This window comes from Atractosteus spatula, chromosome 1 (assembly GCF_055471065.1).
Source record: "Atractosteus spatula isolate fAtrSpa1 chromosome 1, fAtrSpa1.hap1, whole genome shotgun sequence".
Classification (NCBI taxonomy): Eukaryota; Metazoa; Chordata; class Actinopteri; order Semionotiformes; family Lepisosteidae; genus Atractosteus; species Atractosteus spatula.
Genome location: NC_142706.1, coordinates 37,093,132 through 37,113,457, shown reverse-complemented (window position 1 = coordinate 37,113,457; position 20,326 = coordinate 37,093,132). Strand labels below are relative to the sequence as shown.

The 20,326-nt window shown below is 37.4% G+C and overlaps 1 protein-coding gene across 1 annotated transcript in view; it reads left to right on the top strand.

The window, feature by feature from the left end:
* The window catches only part of evc2 (EvC ciliary complex subunit 2), a 98,188-nt gene that overhangs the window by 41,500 nt on the left and 36,362 nt on the right, over positions 1–20,326 (top strand). Inside the window, exons 11-14 of the mRNA XM_088915261.1 lie at positions 1,160–1,399; positions 3,032–3,207; positions 10,734–10,893; positions 19,504–19,967. Of these exons, the coding sequence (XP_088771387.1) occupies positions 1,160–1,399; positions 3,032–3,207; positions 10,734–10,893; positions 19,504–19,967 (1,040 nt within the window). The remainder of the gene's footprint in view (positions 1–1,159; positions 1,400–3,031; positions 3,208–10,733; positions 10,894–19,503; positions 19,968–20,326) is intronic.

Here is a 20,326-nt window from a genome sequence, read left to right as displayed (position 1 = left end):
GTCTGTAGGAGCAAATGCAAAAATGTATTGGGTAGGCTATGACACGATGAGACAAATAAACTTAATTATCCCTTCCTTTTTACACAGTCTGCAGCACCTAATCAGATTTGGGAAGAGCAGCTACAGTACAACTGTAGACCAGTAAATAGCTCTTCGGAAGTAACTTGTTTTTTATTACTAAAAGTTTAGATGTATACTGTATGCTAAATGTTTGTTCTAGCTTGGTCTTCAGTTTAGGTAATGGCCAAAGAACTGCACACCCAACCTGTATACCATACTTACAAAATAAACATATCTCATGAATTAGCTAACCTGAAAATTAAAGTTTTTTAGTATGTTTAGCAAATTTTGAGAAATCACTTACCCCTGTTTTGTTCTCTTTAAAGGTTGATAGCTTTCATCAAATATCACAGGAATATTAGAATTCGTTATCTCAAAAAATGGGTGAAAAATGTCAAACTTGAAATGTCATGCGCACTTATCTACTTAATAATGTTGGACAGGCTACTCTTTTGGTACAAGTGTTTTTGTAGTTCATTCAGGATCATAACATTTATTGGTCGCTTGCAATATCAGGTTTCTCAGGGAGGCTGTCGTATATCCTGCAGAGGTGTGTGTTATTTCGGCTATAATGTGGAAACGCAGAGAAGCTCTCAGGGTTGTGTAGATTGATTTATTTTAGTCATTTCCTGGCAACCAGCAAGGAGCCTGCATTATCTGCTTTTTTAGTGTTTATAAAGTGAATTGTTTTGAAAGTCGTGGTTTTGACTCAGCTTGCTTACTTAGAGTCCACTATAATGTGCCTGACATTGCTTTACGGGGGACGATCATTAAATGAATGTTGTGGTTCGTGGCCATGTATGCTCCCCTTCAGAATAAAGCACTATAGATTCTTGTTTCAAATCATATGCCACAAAAATAAGTCCCAATCAGTCTTATAAATTATGTGGAAGAAGAGATGTCCATCCAGCCTGACTTTTGTAGTGACAAAACCAGCTTTTTATAACAATTGAGCAAATTCGGCCACAGGCATTTCTAGCATCATCTGAGCCATGTTCAGCTCTCACTGTCACCCTTAGCATAAAAATGCAAAACCAGTGTTTTTGAGAATTGATTAATCTGGTCCATTTGTAATCTGAATTTCCATATCAATTATTAGGTAGTATTGGAGTTGAGTGTGCTGCTGGACAAGCTCCATAAATTAGACCAGAGCTACTTGCAGCGCTGCCTCCTGGTCAGGCATGAGGAAGCATCTGCAAAGGTCCAACGGCAGACTGTCGTTTGCCGGAGACTGGAGCTCCATAAGATCTTCTTCGAAGAACTGGAAGAGGCAACGAGAATGAAGGAACTAGAGAAGAATGTTGCCAATCAATTACTGCATGCGTATTTCTCGAGCCAGGTAAGGGTTCATTCATTTTTAGAGTTTTCTAAGTGTTTTTTTATGGACAGTCCAAAACACGAGTCAATGTTGACATGTCTAAACTGCTTCTTAAAAAATAAGCTGATGTTTGTCATGCAATTGTTTGAAGGAACCCTTTAGTGTTTCTGTTTGCTCTCTGCTTTCCTGATTATTCTATAGTTACGGTCGGTACCACGTTTGAGGTGCTGGGTGCAATTTACCTTGTTGGCCATCTTAGCCAATTCGATTAACCCAGTGTGATCATGTTTGCTGTTCTCTAATTATAAGCAGTAATTTATGTCTGTTTTTAATTGGCAATGGGGCAGCATAGCATGCAGCTTCTGGCACTGCTTGATTGAGGTACTTTACACTAGTTGTTCCAGTCCACTCAGCTGTATATGAGTGGGGACCAGCATTGCTGGGGTAATCCTATAGTACACTACAGAAACCATGATTTCTGGCCCAGTGAGTCAAGGTGACGTGGGCTTTTAATATTTTATACCTTTAAATTTCAAAACCATTATTCTTGTTTGAATGTTCCAATGTAGAAATGATCAAATTAAACTTGAAAATGAAACGTAATGCTATTTGAATCCAGTTTTTGAAACAGTTTGAAGTTTGTAATATTAAAATGATTAGGTTTTGTATTCCAGATTTATTCTTTTTTTGTATGATGTGTGTGCTTTGTATTCTTTAACTGTGAGGTTTGCCTGTGTCAATGATGACTGTTCACAGACATAGCCTTGTGTACATACACTTGTTCTTCTTTGTATTCTGGCTTGATGCTAACCTTTCCTTTCCATACATTGTAAAAGGCTTTAAGACAATCTATATAAAGTTTCTGTACACTCTCCAGATATTGTAAAAGGAACATAGAAACAGAAGTAGATTAAGCAGTAGAGATTATCTGACTATGCAGTTGCAGAATTAACAGAAATTGCAGAATTGTTTCTTCTCCCTGCCCACTGACAGGACAGGGCTTTTATCATTTGTTTTATTACCAGATATTGGCCTTTTAGAACTAAACACTGTTTGCATATGTTAAATTACATGGACAGCTTGTACTTTATAAGGATGTAAAATGTAAAACATGTCTCTGTTCCCTTTACCCTTTTAATGTAATGGTTATTAGCACTGGTTTGTTAGCTAAAATTGCATTTCAGTTAATGCACACTGTTTAAAAGCTTTTGTTGACTAGTGCTGATTATATGTGCACCCTTGAACATTATTGCATATCTTCTGTGCCATATGTGATTTATGCCAGACCAGGATTTGATCAATGTCTGTCGGACACATCATCCAGCCCAAAATTGCGCTGTTTAGCAGAATAGTGCTCAAAGTATGCCACGTCAAAAGGCCAGCCAACTGGCACAGGAAACGTCTCCACTGGGTATCCTTTGGCACAAAGTCAGCCTAATGGATTAATTTTGCACACTACTGACACCTGTTGGAACAGCGGCCTATTAAGTGTCAACAGCAGCTTATAATGTAACTCTTAGATAAAATTTGATAACCAAATCAGTTTTTGAGATGTATTGTACTATATAGTAAACTTGCTGTTGCTGTAGAAAGTAGTGTAAATCAATCATTTTCCTGTCAACGTTGAATTCTGAAACATATTTCCAATTGTAGGATCAACTTGAAGAAGTTTTGGACATCTTTCTGGCAAACCAGAGGAGTATTCTTGAAGAGAGACATGCTCAGAGGCAGTTTCTGGCACACAGTCTTCAGAGCTTGAAAACTTTGATCTGTGAAGTCTTTACCAATACTTCCAGGCAAATGGAAAACTGGTTCCAAGACCTAAAGAAGTAAGCCATCACTGTTTTTTCAAAGTATATGTCTTCACATTACTGTAAAAAATAAAGCTGGAAAGATGGAATGTATTTGCTGTTGCTGATGTTATGCCATCTAAGATTTTCTGTATTTTGGTAACTTCTTGTCTCTGTATTACAAAAATCTAAATTTCTCAACCTCCCTTATCTGGTTTCAGGATACCAACACATTAATTATGTTTTTATGTTCAAGTACAATCTATACTGTGCATATTTAAAAGAAGGAGATCACATGAACCTACTAATAAATGCGTTAACAGACACATTTACCGGGTGTAAATGTAGCATCTATTAAGAATGTGGGTTATACAGTATGTGAAGAAAGTTTAAAAGTTTGGGTGTAAAATTTTCAGTTTAGAAAAGAACAACCATAAAGGAGGTAAGTATTGAGACAGTGAAGCAAAATTTGACATTGTTGCTGTGTACTAATGAGATTTGTATTTTAGATCATAACATTAGTATTAGACAAAAGGACAGTTTCAGCTTTTATTTATAAATATTTTTGTGCATACATGTTAAACCATTTTAAAATAAAAATGTTTTTGTAATTCAATCCTGAATCATAAGCATTGGGACAAATGAACTTCAAGGAAATTAAATGAGTGTGAAGTGAGTATTTGGTTGCATACACCACACCTTATATACAATGATTGCTTTGTATGACTCATTTAATTTCACTGTCCTAATAGTTACACTTTTCACAGTATATTGGTATTTTCTACACTGCACGCTAAAGCTAAAATCAGAGACAATGCACATCTTAATCTAAAGAATTAGTTCATGTTTCTCTTTCTAGAAAAATCAGTGTTCTTTAATACGTATGTTTTATGGAAGTCAAGCATTTGTATTAAACTCTGCCTCAGTCTTTAGAAGCAGTTGGGCACCGAAATCATTTCGGAAATAAAGTATTTGACATAAGTAACCTATAGGAATTCCTATTTATATGTAGAAACTATACATACTGTATAAGTAGGAATTACATCACTTCTAACTTAAATGCCTAGATATAAAATCCCATTTAAAATGTTCTTAGCACTTACTTTAAAACTACTGTACATCCAAATCTTTAAGAGGTTTTCCCCATTAATCATATTTAATGCTTTCAGGTCATCTCTTAGGATATCTTCTTGATAGGTCCCCATGATTATACTGCCAAATCACTTCTGGGGCAGTGCAGGGTGACCCTGCCTCAGTCGGATATCAGTGGTGGTTTAGTTTCCAGGGAATATCTCTCCACTGCAGTCCGAGACATGCATCATTGGTCTATTACAGAGTGCTTCTGAAGTGGTGGAGGAATTAGCTTTTTTCTTCTCCCTGGCAGACCCATTTTCTCAGACCTGGAATTATTATTATTTTTTTATTTTACACAGTCTTCAGAGGTCTGGAGCACCTGTAGGCACTGCTGTTCCATCAGCCTGAAGGCGATTTCTCCTTGTGAGTGGTCCTTGACCTCCATTGTACCTCCAACACTCATAGTGAGGAAAACTGCCCCTGTGTATCAGGAGGCTTTTGACAGCTGCTCTGGAATAAGTCCGGAGAAGCGAAACTAGATAATACTTTGGGGCGTAAAAGAAAACCTTACACTGTCTTACAACAGAGAAAACTATGAGGGGAGCTCTGAATCTCTCCACAAAACATGTTAACAAGTTAACCTCTCCAGAATCGGCAGTGAAACATGAACCAGATGACACAAGTGGAAGCATTGTGGAAGTCCAATTGAAACAAGAAACAGGAGGCACTTTACACAAATGGTTGGAGGAGTATAGAACAAGCTGCACCGCTGATAGAAGAAAAGTTCTGGTAGATTTCTCAAGAATCAGCATTGAAACGTGAACCGGAAGACAGATAACATAAGTGGAAATCACGTGGAAGTGCACTTAAAAACAGGAGGCACTTCTTTACCCAAAGGGTTATGGCATATATGGAATAAATTACACAGCCATGTTGTTGAAATAAATACTCTACTTCTTTCAAGAAAGAGTAACTAATATTTTCTACTGACCTTTTTTCAGTAGGGTTTACGGTCCTGAAGTGCAACATCCTCTCTTTGTCTGTGACTTGGAACAGACTCATGTCTTTTAATCAGGGCTAGTCTTTTTTACCTAGAGTGGAGTGTTCAACCCATCTCATCCTAGGTATTACACCCCCTGCAACATTATATTTAAATACGCATTTAAGCAGGTGATGTCTTGGGACAGTATAAGTATAAGGATGTGTACTTTGTAGTCCTGTCATGGTGAGCTCTCTTTAATGTTATCACTTTGTTTCTTCATTCTGGCAACTATGGTTCTTAAAATGCTGGGCTCCTTCCCTCACATTGCACATTAGATATCACACGTACATTGACAAAAATGAGACCCCTAGATCCAACAGCATCATAGACTATGGAGAACAGGATGATTGGAGCTCTCTTATTCTACAGATTTTGTCTACTGGAACTGCTGGTAGATAATCCTGATGCATCTTCTTCTGCCTGTTCTGCCATTCAGGGCTTAGCTGGCAGAGCCCTGTGTGGAGGATGCAAAAATCTTATCGGGCCTTTGCAGTAACTGAAGTACCCTTCTGTAGTTCACCTTGTCACCCTGACTCTACTGTACATTACTCATTGCCCACATTTCAAAGTGAACTCCACGGCTACATACAGTAAATCCATAAAACATGCCAGCAGCCATATCACCCAGCAACTCATAACTGGCAAAATACTGAAGCTAAGCAAAAAAAACAAAACAATACCCTGATATAGTGACTGGAGATACTGTGCTCTAGAAGGTGCTGTCTTTTGCATAAATGCTAAACCAGGATCCTGACTACTTGGTCATTAAAGATTCCATGGTATTTGTCAAAACAGTAGGGGTGTTAACCTAAAGCTGCTTCATAGGCAGGAGTCTGTATTATCACGACCACACTAATGATATTCTGCAGAAAGGTTCCTTGATGGCATGTGATTGAGCTGCTGTTTTGAATTGTCACTGACTGAGATGTATAGTGTTAAACATAGAGGCTTTGTAATATTTAATCAGAAATTTTATGTTACCCAGCCATTTTACATAATGCTGTGCAGCCCCATCCCTGCTGTTAATTTTGTTGATAAAATAGTTCCTTAATAGACATCATTTTATTTTTCCAGCAGCTAGAGTCATCTTTCATCCACTTAACCTCCTTCGCAATTATATCACATTCTTCAGGGTGGATGTCAAAAATCATTCATCATTTGAAGGTTGCTCCTGTCTGGAAAACAAAGTCTTTAAAGTGCTTTATAGAGTCTTTATTAATATACCTGACAGGTCTTTTACAAGGATGATTTTTTTTTCTTTTCTTTAAAACCTATGATACAGTGGGGCATGCAGAGAATTATAATTTAATTCCTCTGAAACAGTACAAGGATCATTTCTGATGATGCTGCAGGCGCAGTCAGAGGCAGATTACAATAGGCAGGGGGCAATCGTCTTGGAAATAGGTATTGATTATGGCCAGTGTTAAGAATTACTCATGTGGAATAATATTTCATATCAGAATGATGGTTGCAGTGGTGTACCAAGCTTGGTTCCTTGAAGTTCAAAGTTATAACAGCTCATTCCTTATATTATTCGTCAACAGTATCATACTGCAGTTTGCTTTATATACACAAGAAAATCTGGTCTTACAAATTGGAGCACATAAACTCAGAAGTATCGTCTGTTTTTTTTCCCAGTTGTTACATACACTATATTAGGCCACCAGTCCAACATTATGAGCTCCATGTAGGGTAGTCACATGTTGGAATTGATTTTTCAGAACTTTCACACTTTTGCCTTGCTTGATACTGCTGCAGATATTTTTGGATTGGGCTGTTTGATGTTTAGGCCATGCTTTCGTTTACTGGGAGCCGTGTCTATCCTGGCAAGCAATGGGTGCAAATAGAATATATCCTGGATAGGATGCCAGCCAATAGCAGGGCGCACACACTCACTCCAGGGCCAGTGTTCACAGTAGCCAATAAACCTACCAAAATGTGTTTGAACTGTGGGAGGAAACAGGAGCACCAGAGGAAACCCACAAACTCCACTCAGATACTGTAGTACCCCAGGTCCAGAATTAAACCCAGGGTGCCAGTGCTATGAGGCAGAAATGCTAACCACTGTGCCACTATGACACACTTGTGTGAACATATACATTAAAATCCCAGTATTTGCGAGGGTTTCCACTAGTGGGAAATCCGTGAAAGCGGGACTTGATACCTTATGGGGAAAACAGAGTATGGTTCCGTGATTTGTAAAACAAACATTTCAATTGTAATATTTTTGTTATAACTGTTAATGATTACTAGAAGTATTTCTGAACTAATTGGCAGTTTTTTTAATGAAAACAAGTACTGGAAAGTTAAAGTTATTTTAGGGGCTTCCCCCCTAAAGTTCAAGTTACTGTATTTGAAAACAAATAAACTACAGTAAGGCACTGTTATAATATTATAGCTTAACCTATGTTAGAGTTAGTATTTTTTCCTTTTTAGTAGGGTACAAGTTCCGTACTTTTTACATGATTTTACATGATTTTTTTATTACTATTTTATTTAGAAATTCAGCACTATTGTACTATAATAAAGTTAATAATTGCTCAGTAATAACACAAGAAAGTACATTAAGTGTATACCCTGTCATCTTTCAAGAAATGACTGGATAGGAATTAGCTGTCAGCAACCAAACAAGCTTGATAAGTGAAATGAGCTAATCTTGGTTGTAACACTCATGGTTACCTGTACAGTATGTTCTTATGATATCAGAATATTTCTCAGCAATAAAAGTTCTGATTGGCTTTACAGTCAATTTTCAGACATTTTTAGACAGTTTTGAAACACTGATGTTCCAAACACAGTTTTTGTGTTTTAGGTTCTGACACATAGTGAACACAGTTGTCGCCATTTTGTAATTTGTAACGTTGCCATTTGTTTCACTTTTTTGGTTACAATTAAAGACTTAAAGAATTAAAGTCCATGCAACACCATTAAACATTTCCATGCAAAAAGCACAGTTCCTGTGCAGTAAGCATTCCCAGTGTACAAACCTGTTTGTCACTGTAGGCACCTACAGTATGCATTTGTTGCTATTTTAATTAAACAAAGAGAAGAGCATTAGCAAAGACAGAAGTCTGCAGTGAGGAGTAAAGTCTCCAGTCTCCACTCATCTTGGTGTCTCAATAAACTAGTTGTCATTACCACTCCCTGAATAATCATGTTATTATCTTTCCAACAATTTACAATTTCTGTGCACCATCCAGGAAGTTTGTATTCCTCATCTGAAAAGACAAGACTTTAGTTACTGTATTTTATATTAGTGTGATCTAGATGTTTTTTTCATTAATGTCAGGCTGCATGTACAGTACCATATATTAATAGAGACCCAGTTCTTTTCACACAGATGACAGGATATGACTAATATCCCTGGGTACATTAGTTTCTGGTATCTTGGCATTGATTGGATGAAAGTGCTGAGATTATTGTATTCCTCTGACTAGTGACTGACAATAACATTATCAAACCACTTTCTTCCATTTTTTACATTTTCTGGAGAATGATATCTGACTTTTTTGTGCCTAAAATTCTCAGAGACAGTTTAAAGTGCTTTTTATGTGAATGGATGAATGAGTCTGACAGTCTTCCACAATGCATTGAATGGGTTACAGCACAGTTTTTTTTCCCTACTTCTTTATCATGAGCTGTCATAGAGCAGCAGTACTGTAAAATATCGTTTTTTTCTGTCTGTCTTATCCCATTTCATTTTGTATTTATTGAAAGTCTTAGCCAGCTTGGATAAAAGTACATGATTTCTTCTACAGTTTATACATTTTAATGTCCTCAATTTAGTATCGGCACACAATGCACCTTATCTGATACTCTCTATAAAAAATGTTCTTAAAACATTCTCTGAATTATGCTTTAGAATTAAGCAAATTCTAAAGCTCATGCAAACATTTTCTTGATAAAGCTATCTTGGTTTCATGTCCCAGGAAAATGACGCCAGACAGAAACTTGAATTTCAGTAAAATGCATATAGTGAGCTACTATACATGGTAAAAATCCATTAAATTGACTTATTAAATTACAGTAAATAATGAGGCTGTTCAAAAGAGCTATTGTTCTTAAATAAATTCTAAGAACAAATGGATATTACAAAAACTGTATTCAACATGATTTTAAAGGCTTCCTACATGAATCTACTGTATTGCTTGTACTGTATTTTAAAATATCTTAATTACAGTTTTGCTTTTAAACCGTGTATTTTGTAATAAGTACCTCCATGGCAAAATATTGTTACAAACAGAGGGTTACGAAAATGGTGAAAATCAGGAACTGAAAGAGCGGTTTAGTTAATAATTATTAATAACCCCCAAAGTGATTTCTGCAGAATATACCCAAGCAGTTGGTATAATTAGAGGCATGTGAATTCTTTATTCTCTGGCACAGCTTTGGTGAAAAGAGTAAGAGTTTATTAACAATGACAGTACCACAAAGTACACTACATACAACACACAGGTTACTATGTTTACACTATGTACTATACAAACAAGACTTTTTATAGGCCTAACAACCTTTTCACCCAGACAGCCCCCAGATTTCTATTAAGTATTAAACTCTTAATGCATACAGAGGCCAAATAGGAGATAAGCTGCCTTCTAAATGTAATACAACCTGCAGTTAAATCTCTGTCTCTGCACCCCACAAAATAAATGGAATCTCTCTATTCTAAAAATGCACCCAGCAGCAGGAAAGATGTTTCTAACTGAGATATCTTTTACCCAGGAAATCCAAGTTCACTAAAACACAGAGTAGCAAGCTCTCTCTGTCAAGGTTCATATACAGGTACTTAGCACCAGTCAGGTTTTATCTGGATGATCATGAAGTAGGGGCTCTCAACCTGACCAAGCTTCAGGTTCCAACTCCTCTCTTGTGATCTGATCCTCTTTCTCTCCTTTCCTGCTTCTCCCTTCTTATCCTCTTTCCTGCCTTCTGTGGTCTTAATGTGGTCTTATATAGTGTGTTTTTCTGTTCTGCTCATTCACACTCATTAACCCACAACTTAATTACCCAGGTATAACAAGGTAATTACACCCCTAATCCTGGGATTTTTAATGACCACAGAGAGTCAGGACCTTGGTTTTACATCTCATCTGAAGGACGGCGCCTTTTTACAGTATAGTGTCCCAATCACTATACTGGGGCATTAGGACCCACATAGACCAGAGGGTGAGCGCCCCCTGCTGGCCTCACTAACACCTCTTACAGCAGTAACCTTAGTTTTTCCCAGGAGGTCTCCCATCCAGGTACTGACCAGGCTCACACCTGCTGAGCTTCAGTGGGCTGTTAGTTGTGAGTTGCAAGGTGATATGACTGCTGGCTTATATAGTAATAATGAAAGACGTTGTGGAAATTTACATTCCTTTTTTGTCCTTGTGTCTTCTGTTTGTTTTAACATGGCTGAGAGTGCATAGTATTGCTGAAAATAATGTTTTTCCTTTTGTTTTTACAGTGAAAGGTACGTGACTGAGGAACAGGCGAACTTGCTTTTAGACAAAGCCAAAAAAGAGCTGCTTCATGTGAAACAAAATCTGGATGAAGGGTTGAACCGGGAGAAGAATGCCTTACACTGCAGTCTCATCAAGAAGAGAAGAAGCCTTATTTCTGATAAAGTAACTAGATTTAATTTCTTAATTTTTCAGTGCTGATATGCTAATAGGCAATACTCTCCAAACGTATTGGTACAACAAAACTGTGGATATTGCTTTACAGTAAAATGATTTGTATTTGTGATTGCAAGTTTAATATAAATGAGAAGTATAATATCAGCAGATTTCTATGGAATGAGCAGTGAAAAATGGCTGGGTAGTTTGTTCTGTACTCCATACTTTTCCTTGCAAAGTCCCTCCTGTTCTTAAATATAAATAAACGCCTACATAGTTTCCACTTGTGTCCACTGGTTCACCTTTCATTGTTGATTGAGGACTCTGAATATTTGGATCAGGTCCCCTCCTAATTTTCCCTGCTCAAAAATAAAAATATTCAGCTCTTTTTGGCTGTTAGCGCAAGACTTTGTTTTAAGCCTTGGAATGTATCTGGTGTTTCTTCTCTGGTCTAAATTTACAAACAATATTTTTGTAAAATGGCAATCAAAATGTTGCACTGTATTCTAAATGAAATTTTCCTAGTGTATTGTACAATTTTAACATAACTTCCCTTGATTCCACACTTATATATATCCTTATATATAACATTTTGTTTTTTGAGTTTCGATTGCTTCTCCCATCTTTCTGTAGAAAATGTAAAGATATACAAGAACACCTCCAGTCTTTTTCATAAGTAGCCTCAAGTTCAAGTTCAAGTTTGGCATTTTCCATTTTGAATTTCTAGCTTGCTTTTGATACCAGTTTGTAATACATTAAACATCATCTGCCCATTCTTGATTTAAAAAAAAAATCTTTGGTTACTTCAGCAATATTTCCTATTCTGTCAACTTGACTAGTTTACTAACCATACCAGAACCTAAAACATTGGTATTTATTAGAGCATTTTTTATAGTGCAGATCCCTGTGGGACCCACCCCTTATCTCTGTGTTTTCTCTGTTTTCTATTTATTAAGAAATTCTCAATCCAAACACAAACTTAACCTTGAATGTCTACTCCCTGTAATTTGAGAATTTGTCATTTATGAGGAACTTTATTAAAAGTCTCGTGAAAGTCTAAATACAGTATATCTTATACTTTTTATTCATTATTGGTTTTGCTTACCTGATATTTCATTATTCTTAAAATGGTGGAAGGTATTTTAAGAGGAAAACACGTTTAGAAAGAAATCCTTCAGATGTCATTGACAAGACAAGTTTTAAGACCTAAAATGCTTCTTTGGTGTTATATTTTCACTGCCTAGGTTTCCTACGTGACTGGCTGTGATTAAATCTACAGTATATTTCAGATTTAAGATCTGTATGAATGTCACCTATTGGTTAACGTTTAGTGAGATAAGGAGTAAACAGATATTAGCTCATACATAATTCTCCTTAAGGTGGTGTACGCTCGCGGTGGTTTTTGTAAAGTCTGCGACCAAGGAATGATATCATCACAAGTGACATTGAGAAGTGTCACAGGGAGAAGAAAGCTAAATAATAGCAAAAAAGATACCTTTTAAGAGCTGCAGTATGGACTCAAAACATGAAATGTTTTCTTATCCATGCATTTTCATGTACTCAGAGGGTATTTAAAAAGATTTAATGAAAAATATGCCAGAATGAGCTCTCTGAAACACCTTGAATTACAGTTTTTTTACCAAATAATTGTAGACTATAACAGGTGAATTGTGAACTGCTTGCAAATGTAGAGGAAATGTAAAGAAAAACATATTGTTTCATTTTTTTCATTATTGCGCTATGCAAAGATAAAAGTCACAATAAATGCAGTCATTGATATTGTTTTGATTAATATAAAACAATTTCAATTTTTAGAGTATTTCTAACATTTCTTTCAAAACATGTTGAAAAAATAGTAATGAGATGCTTTCATTGACTTAAAACAGTTGAAATAGTCCAGTTGAATTCTGCTGTATGCATGTGGGTGGGGGCTTTTGGCTAGGAATGCTGATTAAAGGCTGCAGACTCTTGGGTTCATTTTGACAAGGATGTTTTTAAGTTATGCCAGCGGGCACATGTTATAAAAATGATGATGGGGCCCACTGGATTTCCCAGCAAATAAACCTTGATGCTTCATGCACCTCTGTGGAGCTTTGGTGATCTTTTTATGTGACTTTGTTTTAATGTGATGTCACGTGGCACAGTCCATTTTCACTTTTTTTTTGAAGGAAAGGAAGTGCTCTCTGTCTCTGTCTGACAGGTCCAGCCTTGCTGTGCCTCTAGGTCTTGCCATAGTTATATACTACACAAAGTGTGGGTAGTGAAAAGAGAGCAGGTAATGGCTTTGACTTCGATAAGGCAGATGAGATGCCCTAAATGAGATTTAGGAGGGTGCTATACTTTAGAGAGGAAAAAAAAGTATTTTTGCTATAACCTTTGTTTGGTCCATTTGTTTCCGATTATAGGGCTTTCTGGAAAGAACATACTAGTCATTTTGTGAGTCACATCTCTCATCTCACATATACTTACATACAGTACTGTAGGGAAAGAGCCAGAAGCCACCTTTTGAGGATATGTGGTTGGGACCAAACTGAAGGGAAATCTCGGGCACCTTTGGAAGCTACCTAATGCTCGGAATTAGCAGAAGAGGAGGTTGCTGGCTTGGTGCAGTACTGAAGGCGTTTGCAAATGTGCTACAAATCTTGCATTAGCAAAACATGCTTGAGGGTAGCCAAGGCCAGATCCCACAATCCTCCACCCTCTCTTGATGATAGGATTGCATGTGGCCAGAAACGAAATGCCCACATTATCGTGCTTTGTTTATTATAATCAATTTACTAAGCCATTTTTGGTAAAGAGAAGAATTTAATTAATTAATTTCAAGCTTTCCTTCATCTGCTTTTTCACGTCCAAGTCAAGCCCGAAAACAGTACAGTATTTATACAGGCAGTCTGACATATTAGCTACAGTATAATCCACTGCCCCTTGATTGTACAGTGTTTATAAATATTTATCAAGCTGTCTTTTTTTTTCAGATTTCTAAGCAGCTGTTCTTTATCTTTATTTTTCACTATTGAAATCACAATTCAATTAACATTAAATTAAAGGCTGTTGCACTGCATTTTCTTCATGGAATGCAAGTTTCTTAAGGCAATGTAGCATCTCTTTGCCTGTCATTAAATTAATCCTATTAGGCAAACCTTAAGGCTTTATGTGACTAAGTATTTTTTTTCTGATGCCCATGCACTGATTTCCCCTGGGTGATTTTAATTAGAGTTTAAAAAAGCACATGACCAGTCTTTTATTTCCGCCTTTACCCTCTGTGCTAATTTATTTTCCTCCCCCCTTGTCTGTGTATGGCGTTTCTCGTCCACGCCAGGTTTCCCTCTTCTCCCTCCTGTCAAAGCAGTATGGGTCTGTTCCCCAGGCAGCACTATGGTCTCTTTTGATGTCAGAGGAAACAACATTTTTTTTTTTGCATTTTCTGATTGATAACCCACACAGTGCCAGCTGCTCTTCTATTGTTGAACCTTATCTGTGGGTAAAATCAGCATACACATGAATTTATATTGAGATGTGTTAACCTCAGATTAGGAAAAAGGGACATATCTGTCTGCACAGTGTTAGGCATAGATATCACTTGCTGTTTTGATTCGTCCTGTTGCCTTTGTTTTGTACAATTTTGCTGAGTGGTTAAAAAATAATTGTTTGATAGTGGGTATGTTTTTTTTTAATATTTCAGATTTTTGTGCACTTGCTGATAGTCAATCTTTAATCCATACCCATACATTTCTTATCTTCTCTTATGGTTTGCAGTCTTTTCTGGCACCCTAGGGTTTGAGTAGAATAGTTGAAGATTTCTTTGCAGTAATACACTACCTTGCAAGAGTATTCAAATCCTTCCTATGCTGTGCCAATCTGTGGCATAAATATTTTTTAGACTTAATATTTTATTTAAATTGTGAATGGTAAAACTTTGAGTACTTCTAAAACTAAATAAAATAAACTGAAATACAGTATATAGATTGCATAAGTATTGAGACTAGTGAACTCAGTATTTAGTGAAGGGACCTTTGGAAGCTGTTGCAGTCACAAGTCTATTTATTAAGTGCACATTGCACATTGGTTTAATATAATATTTGCCCACCCTTGGGGATTATTGGGGATTGCTAATTGCAATAGCAGTTTTCAAGTCTTTCCACAGATTCATGCCAAGAGTTAGATCATCCACTTGTTTTGTGTGCAACTAATACTTTTTCAATGTCAGTAATAGCCCTACATGTTTTATTAATACCTATATAAATAATAAAATATAATACTATCTAAATGTAATAAATTAATAGGCACATATTACTATTAAGTGTGATCCCTGCCCTTGGTTTCCTTTGCCGAGTTTGCCGTTCTCAGGCTCGTAGCTTGACACTTTATGCAACATGCAAGCCTTTGAGAGTTCAGTTGTTAACTGGCCATGGGAGGGACAAAGAACTGGCTTCATGTGTGAAAATACCTATTCACCTATCTGAATCCAAATGTTAAAAAATCCCTAATTGCAATCTTTAAACATTGGTGGTTTAAAAACTCTATTTTGTTTTACAAAGATATTGTCATCTGAAGCATGGTGTCTACGAAATAAATAGGTTTACTGTAGATGACAAAGTGAAAGTTGTGAAAAAAACCACCCTGAGCAAAATGCAAGTTTGACATCTCTTGGTGGTTTCGTTAGGACAATTGAACTTCCAAAAATGTAAAATTCAAGAGAATATCGATATTTGAGCTACGTTTACTCTGATGCATTTCAAAACCCTCCACACCCGCCCGCTGAAACACCAAAAAATCTTTGTCTCTGGTATGAAAGCTGTCTGGTTTAATCAGAAAAGAAAAGATAGTCCAAAATGTTAGGAATCCTGAAATCTGACAGACAATTCTGATGTCATTTCTCATGTGTACACTCCAAACTCAGAAATACAGATTGTGCAATGCTTTGAAAGTTCTTTAAAATGTTGGAAATAGTGGAAAGTTTAGATGTTAATGTCTCGAGAAAAAATGGCAATGTTTGCATGTAATGCCTTCCGCATGTTGATAACGCCTATAACAGTTTGATCGGTACCCTGCAGATGGAGGTTGTGTTGTGTTTGTGTGTGGTGGTGTCAGCTAGAAAGATTAGTTTTTTAACCCATTTCTTAATGTGCAGTTCAGGGTAGTTTTTCTGATAGAAAGATCTTGATTGCATCAAGGCAATTGTTTAATGACTTTGCAATGTTTAACTTTACATTTAAGTGTGAAAAATGTTAGCCATATCACTCTGCAGCCCACTGAAACTAAGCAGGTGTGAGCCTGGTAAGTAGCTTGGTGGGAGACCTCCTGGGAAAAACTAAGGTTACTGCTGGAAGAGGTGTTAGTGGAGCCAGTAGGAGGCGCTCATTTTGCAGTCCATGTGGGTCCTGATGCCCCAGTATAGTGACAGGGACACTATACTGTAAACAGGCGTCGTCTTTTGGATGACTCTCTGTGGTCATTAAAAATCCCGGTGCGTTTCTCAACAAGAGTATGGATGTAACCCCGGTGTCTTGGCCAAATTTCCCATTGACCCTTACCAATCATGGCCTCCTAATAATCCCCATCTATGAATTGGCTTCTTTACTCTGCTCTCCTCCCCGCTGATAGTGTGGTGAGCGTTCTGGTGCACTATAGCTGCTGTTGCATCATCTAGGTGGATACTGCACTTTGGTGGTGGTGGAAGGGAAGGGAGTCCCCATTACCACTTGAGTGGAGTGTCCAGAAAAGCGCTATATAAGTGTTAGCAATTATTATTGTCAGCAGCATGGATTACAAACTTTACTGTAAAAACAATAGGCTAGACCTGCTAAGAATAAGTTAGTTCAGGTGGGTAGCTGCGTCAGCATGCCTCACTGACTGCCCTAACTTTCTTACACCTGAAGAAGGCTCCACAGCTGTAACGTTGTGTTTTCTTTCTTCTCTTTTCAGCGTGGAATAAACCTATTACTTGCTCCCCTGCTAAGAACAATGCAGTTACTAAGTGGACCATCTTTTTCTACGCCAAAGAGCTTTCATTGGGTAGCATGTTGTAGAGAATTACAGAAGCATAGTTTTTAAAAGTTTTTTATTTTGTTTACATCATAGCTTATTAGACTTAGACTTGTACACGCTGTTAAAAATCCCTTTGCGTACCAATAATGGCACACGTGTTGTAGGTTGCCGACATCTGATCTGTAGTACTCAAGCCAGGAGTTTGACGGAGCCACTCAAGGACTTCCACTTTCTTATTCTTAAGGCACTCCAGTATCGCTTTGGCAATTGTTCTGTTGAAAGGTGAATTGTTGTCCCAGTTTTAGGTCTGTAGCAGGCTTTCCTCTAACAGCTGCCAGTACTTTACTCCATGTATGTTAGCATAAGTTTTCACAAGTGGCCCAATCCCTGCTGATGAGAAGGATAATGTTGCCACGGCTGTCCTTCCCAATAGTGATGGTATTGACTGAGTGATGCACTATGTTGTGTTTGTGTCAGAAATAACGTCATGCAAGACCAGAAAGTTCCAATTTTATCTTAACTGATTGCATATCATTTTGCCACATGTTTGCTACATCATTTAGGTACTTTGTTGTAAACCCCATGCAGGATCTGAGATGATCTTTTTTTTCATTTCCATACAAGCCCCCTTTGTGGAGTAACTGGGGTATTGTTTACCCATGAACACTTCCTCCCATCTCAGTCATTGATCTCTGTAACTCTTTCAGTCGCTGTTGGCCTTGCAGGGCATCACTAACAGGAGATTCCTCCTTCCTTGCAGGAGATTCCTCCTTACGCATCTGCTCAGTTTGGAGGGACAGCCTGATCTAGGCAGTGTCTGGGAACCTTCCGCTTCTTAGTGATCAACTTGCCCAAGCCCAGCGAGATATTGATATTATCTGAGTTGTTTGGAAAGTTGTGCATGGTTAAATCTTTCACTGAGCTTCACTACCAGACAAGTACACGTGTGTTTATTCTGTAATCATGTGAACCATTATTTCACACAGATTGAAACTACTTAGGCATGTTAAAATAATTTTAGGTTTTATATACTGTACTTATGCATCCATGACTCACTCCATGTGTGGAGTAAGTTGTATATATAGAAAATATACATTTCTTTTTACAACTGTAATGACTTAAAGTGTCTACATAAAATGTAAGAACTGTGCAAGGGTCTAAAAATGTTTGCAGAGCACCTTACTAGGGGTCAAGGGGGATCTGGAACCTATCCTGGCAAGCAGCAGGCGTAATGCAGGATATACTGTACCAGTCCATCGCAGGACTGACAGACACAAACACACACATGCTCACACCAGGGACAGTTTTCTCTAATGCAAATTGACCTAGGAACATGTCTTCGGACTATGGGAGGAAATGGAGCACCAAAGGAAACCCACACAAACACAGGGAGAACATACAAACTCCACACAGATAGTAACCCAGAAATTGAACCCAGAGCCTCAGTTCTGTGAAGCATCAGTGCTAACCACTGTGCCCTATGTTAACAAAATTTAAGAAATTAAAACACTATTTAAAATTCAAGAGTATTTTAAAGAAATAACAGTCATGGTCCAATGTATTTTCAATTGAAAAGGACAAAAAGGCATCAGCAACAACATATCAGAAGAAATAATATTACAGGAGTTCAGTAACATTGCAGAGTGATAGTTCTAAGGTATTTAAGTTTCTTTTTCATTAGTAATGTATTTTTCTTTGTTGAATTATGCATAAACTTAGACATCATAGGGTTGTTTGCTGATCACGTGTAACTGTACTTATAGAAAAAACAGTTTCTATAATTCTTCCTTTGAAATTCTGCAAAAAATTAGATTAGTTGTCCTGCAGATTAAGGCAAAGGTGATTTTTCTATGTCAGTAAAATGCAACATTGCAAATAGCAGGTAAACAGTTTTAGTTTTGCAAGATGATACCCCATGGCAATGTAATTGAATACTTTTTTTCAAGATTTGTCTTGACATCACTGCTGGATTCTGCTCTGTTAGCACTGAAAGTGTTAAAGTGCTAGATGTCAAGGGTTGGCTTCAATCATTCCACCTGCAAGGAGTAGGTTTAAAGATGCTATTATTCTAGTATATTAAAATTAGATTAAAAAACACGTATTATATTGAGAAGCAGAAAAGGGAGTAGCCATAGAGGTTCCCAGTATTGTTGTCTCCTCAATTTCCCTACAGGATCAATAAAGTCTTATCTTATCTTAAATATGGTCATCTGGTGCTCTCACTCATGATCTGCAGTCGTGATCCTAAGTATATTTAGAATAATCAATCTAGGCCCTGCATAAAAAGCTTAGAAACTCTATATATAATGTTCCAAATGGCAAAATATTACATATCAATACCACAGCAAGTTATTGTTTTGTGTCATTTTTAGAAAGTTATTTTTTTATCACAGCTGCAGTTTACTTTCTGGGTGACTCATTTAATCTCCATTATCTCTCAATATCTATTTCTCTGTTTCATCAAAAACTAAACTTTCCATTTCCGTGTTTTTCAAAGCGCTTTTGACCTCTTGTCCGAAGTAGCTTGGTTTTGATTCACAAAACTCACCCTCTTACTGATACCATCTCATGAAACAATTTGCAGAGGAAACTCGTTTCAGTGTAATAATAATAATAACATTTCTGTTCCAGCTTCAGAAGCATAAAGAAGAACAAAAAGATCTGTCTGCCTTTTCCAGAACTTCAGAAGAAAGTCTGGATCTTGCTGATTACCTGAGCTGTTGGCAAAACCTCCTGACATCTCAGTGTTTAGAGCTTGGGGACCTCATTAATAACCTGGATGAGGAGGCAGCTGCTGAGATCCGGAAAGTTACCATACGTCTTATCCAAAGTGCAATGAGTGACATCAAGGCCATCCAGCCCAATATTGCCCAACACTTGATGGACTTAGGAGCTCCAAGATACGCCCTGCTGCACTCTGGGCTGACACATGAGCTGGTGTCCAGCGCTCTCTCCGAAGCCCAGGAGAGGCTCCACAAAGAAGGGAAAATCGCTGTAAAAACACTCCAGAGGAGCAGGGATACACTCCAAGAGCAACTGAGGCTGGAGCTTCAGGAACAACAGACCTTGCGCCAGAGAGGGAGGGCAGTGTTTCAGTAAGAAAATATCTGCTCCTGAAAAAAACTGTTTAATTGTAATGTTCTTTCCTCTCTTCATTTTAAGTACTTTTTGTGGGAAACAATCCAACCTAAGCTCAAGCTCATAATTGGGAATAGATCAGGTTTAAAGTCCGTTTTTAGTCTGTCATTGTGGAATTTACTGTTGGATATACCTTGTAATAAAATGTGGACCTTGTGAGGAAAGTCTATAAAGGAGAAAGCTGATCGTTATTACCCAAATTCACTATCTAAATGTTCTAGCCTCTGTACTTTCTTCACTGGGGCGTGCTAATAACTGGTGTTTGGAAATGAGTGATAGATCTTCAGAGTTAAGTTAGTGTAATGAGTCTTTGATT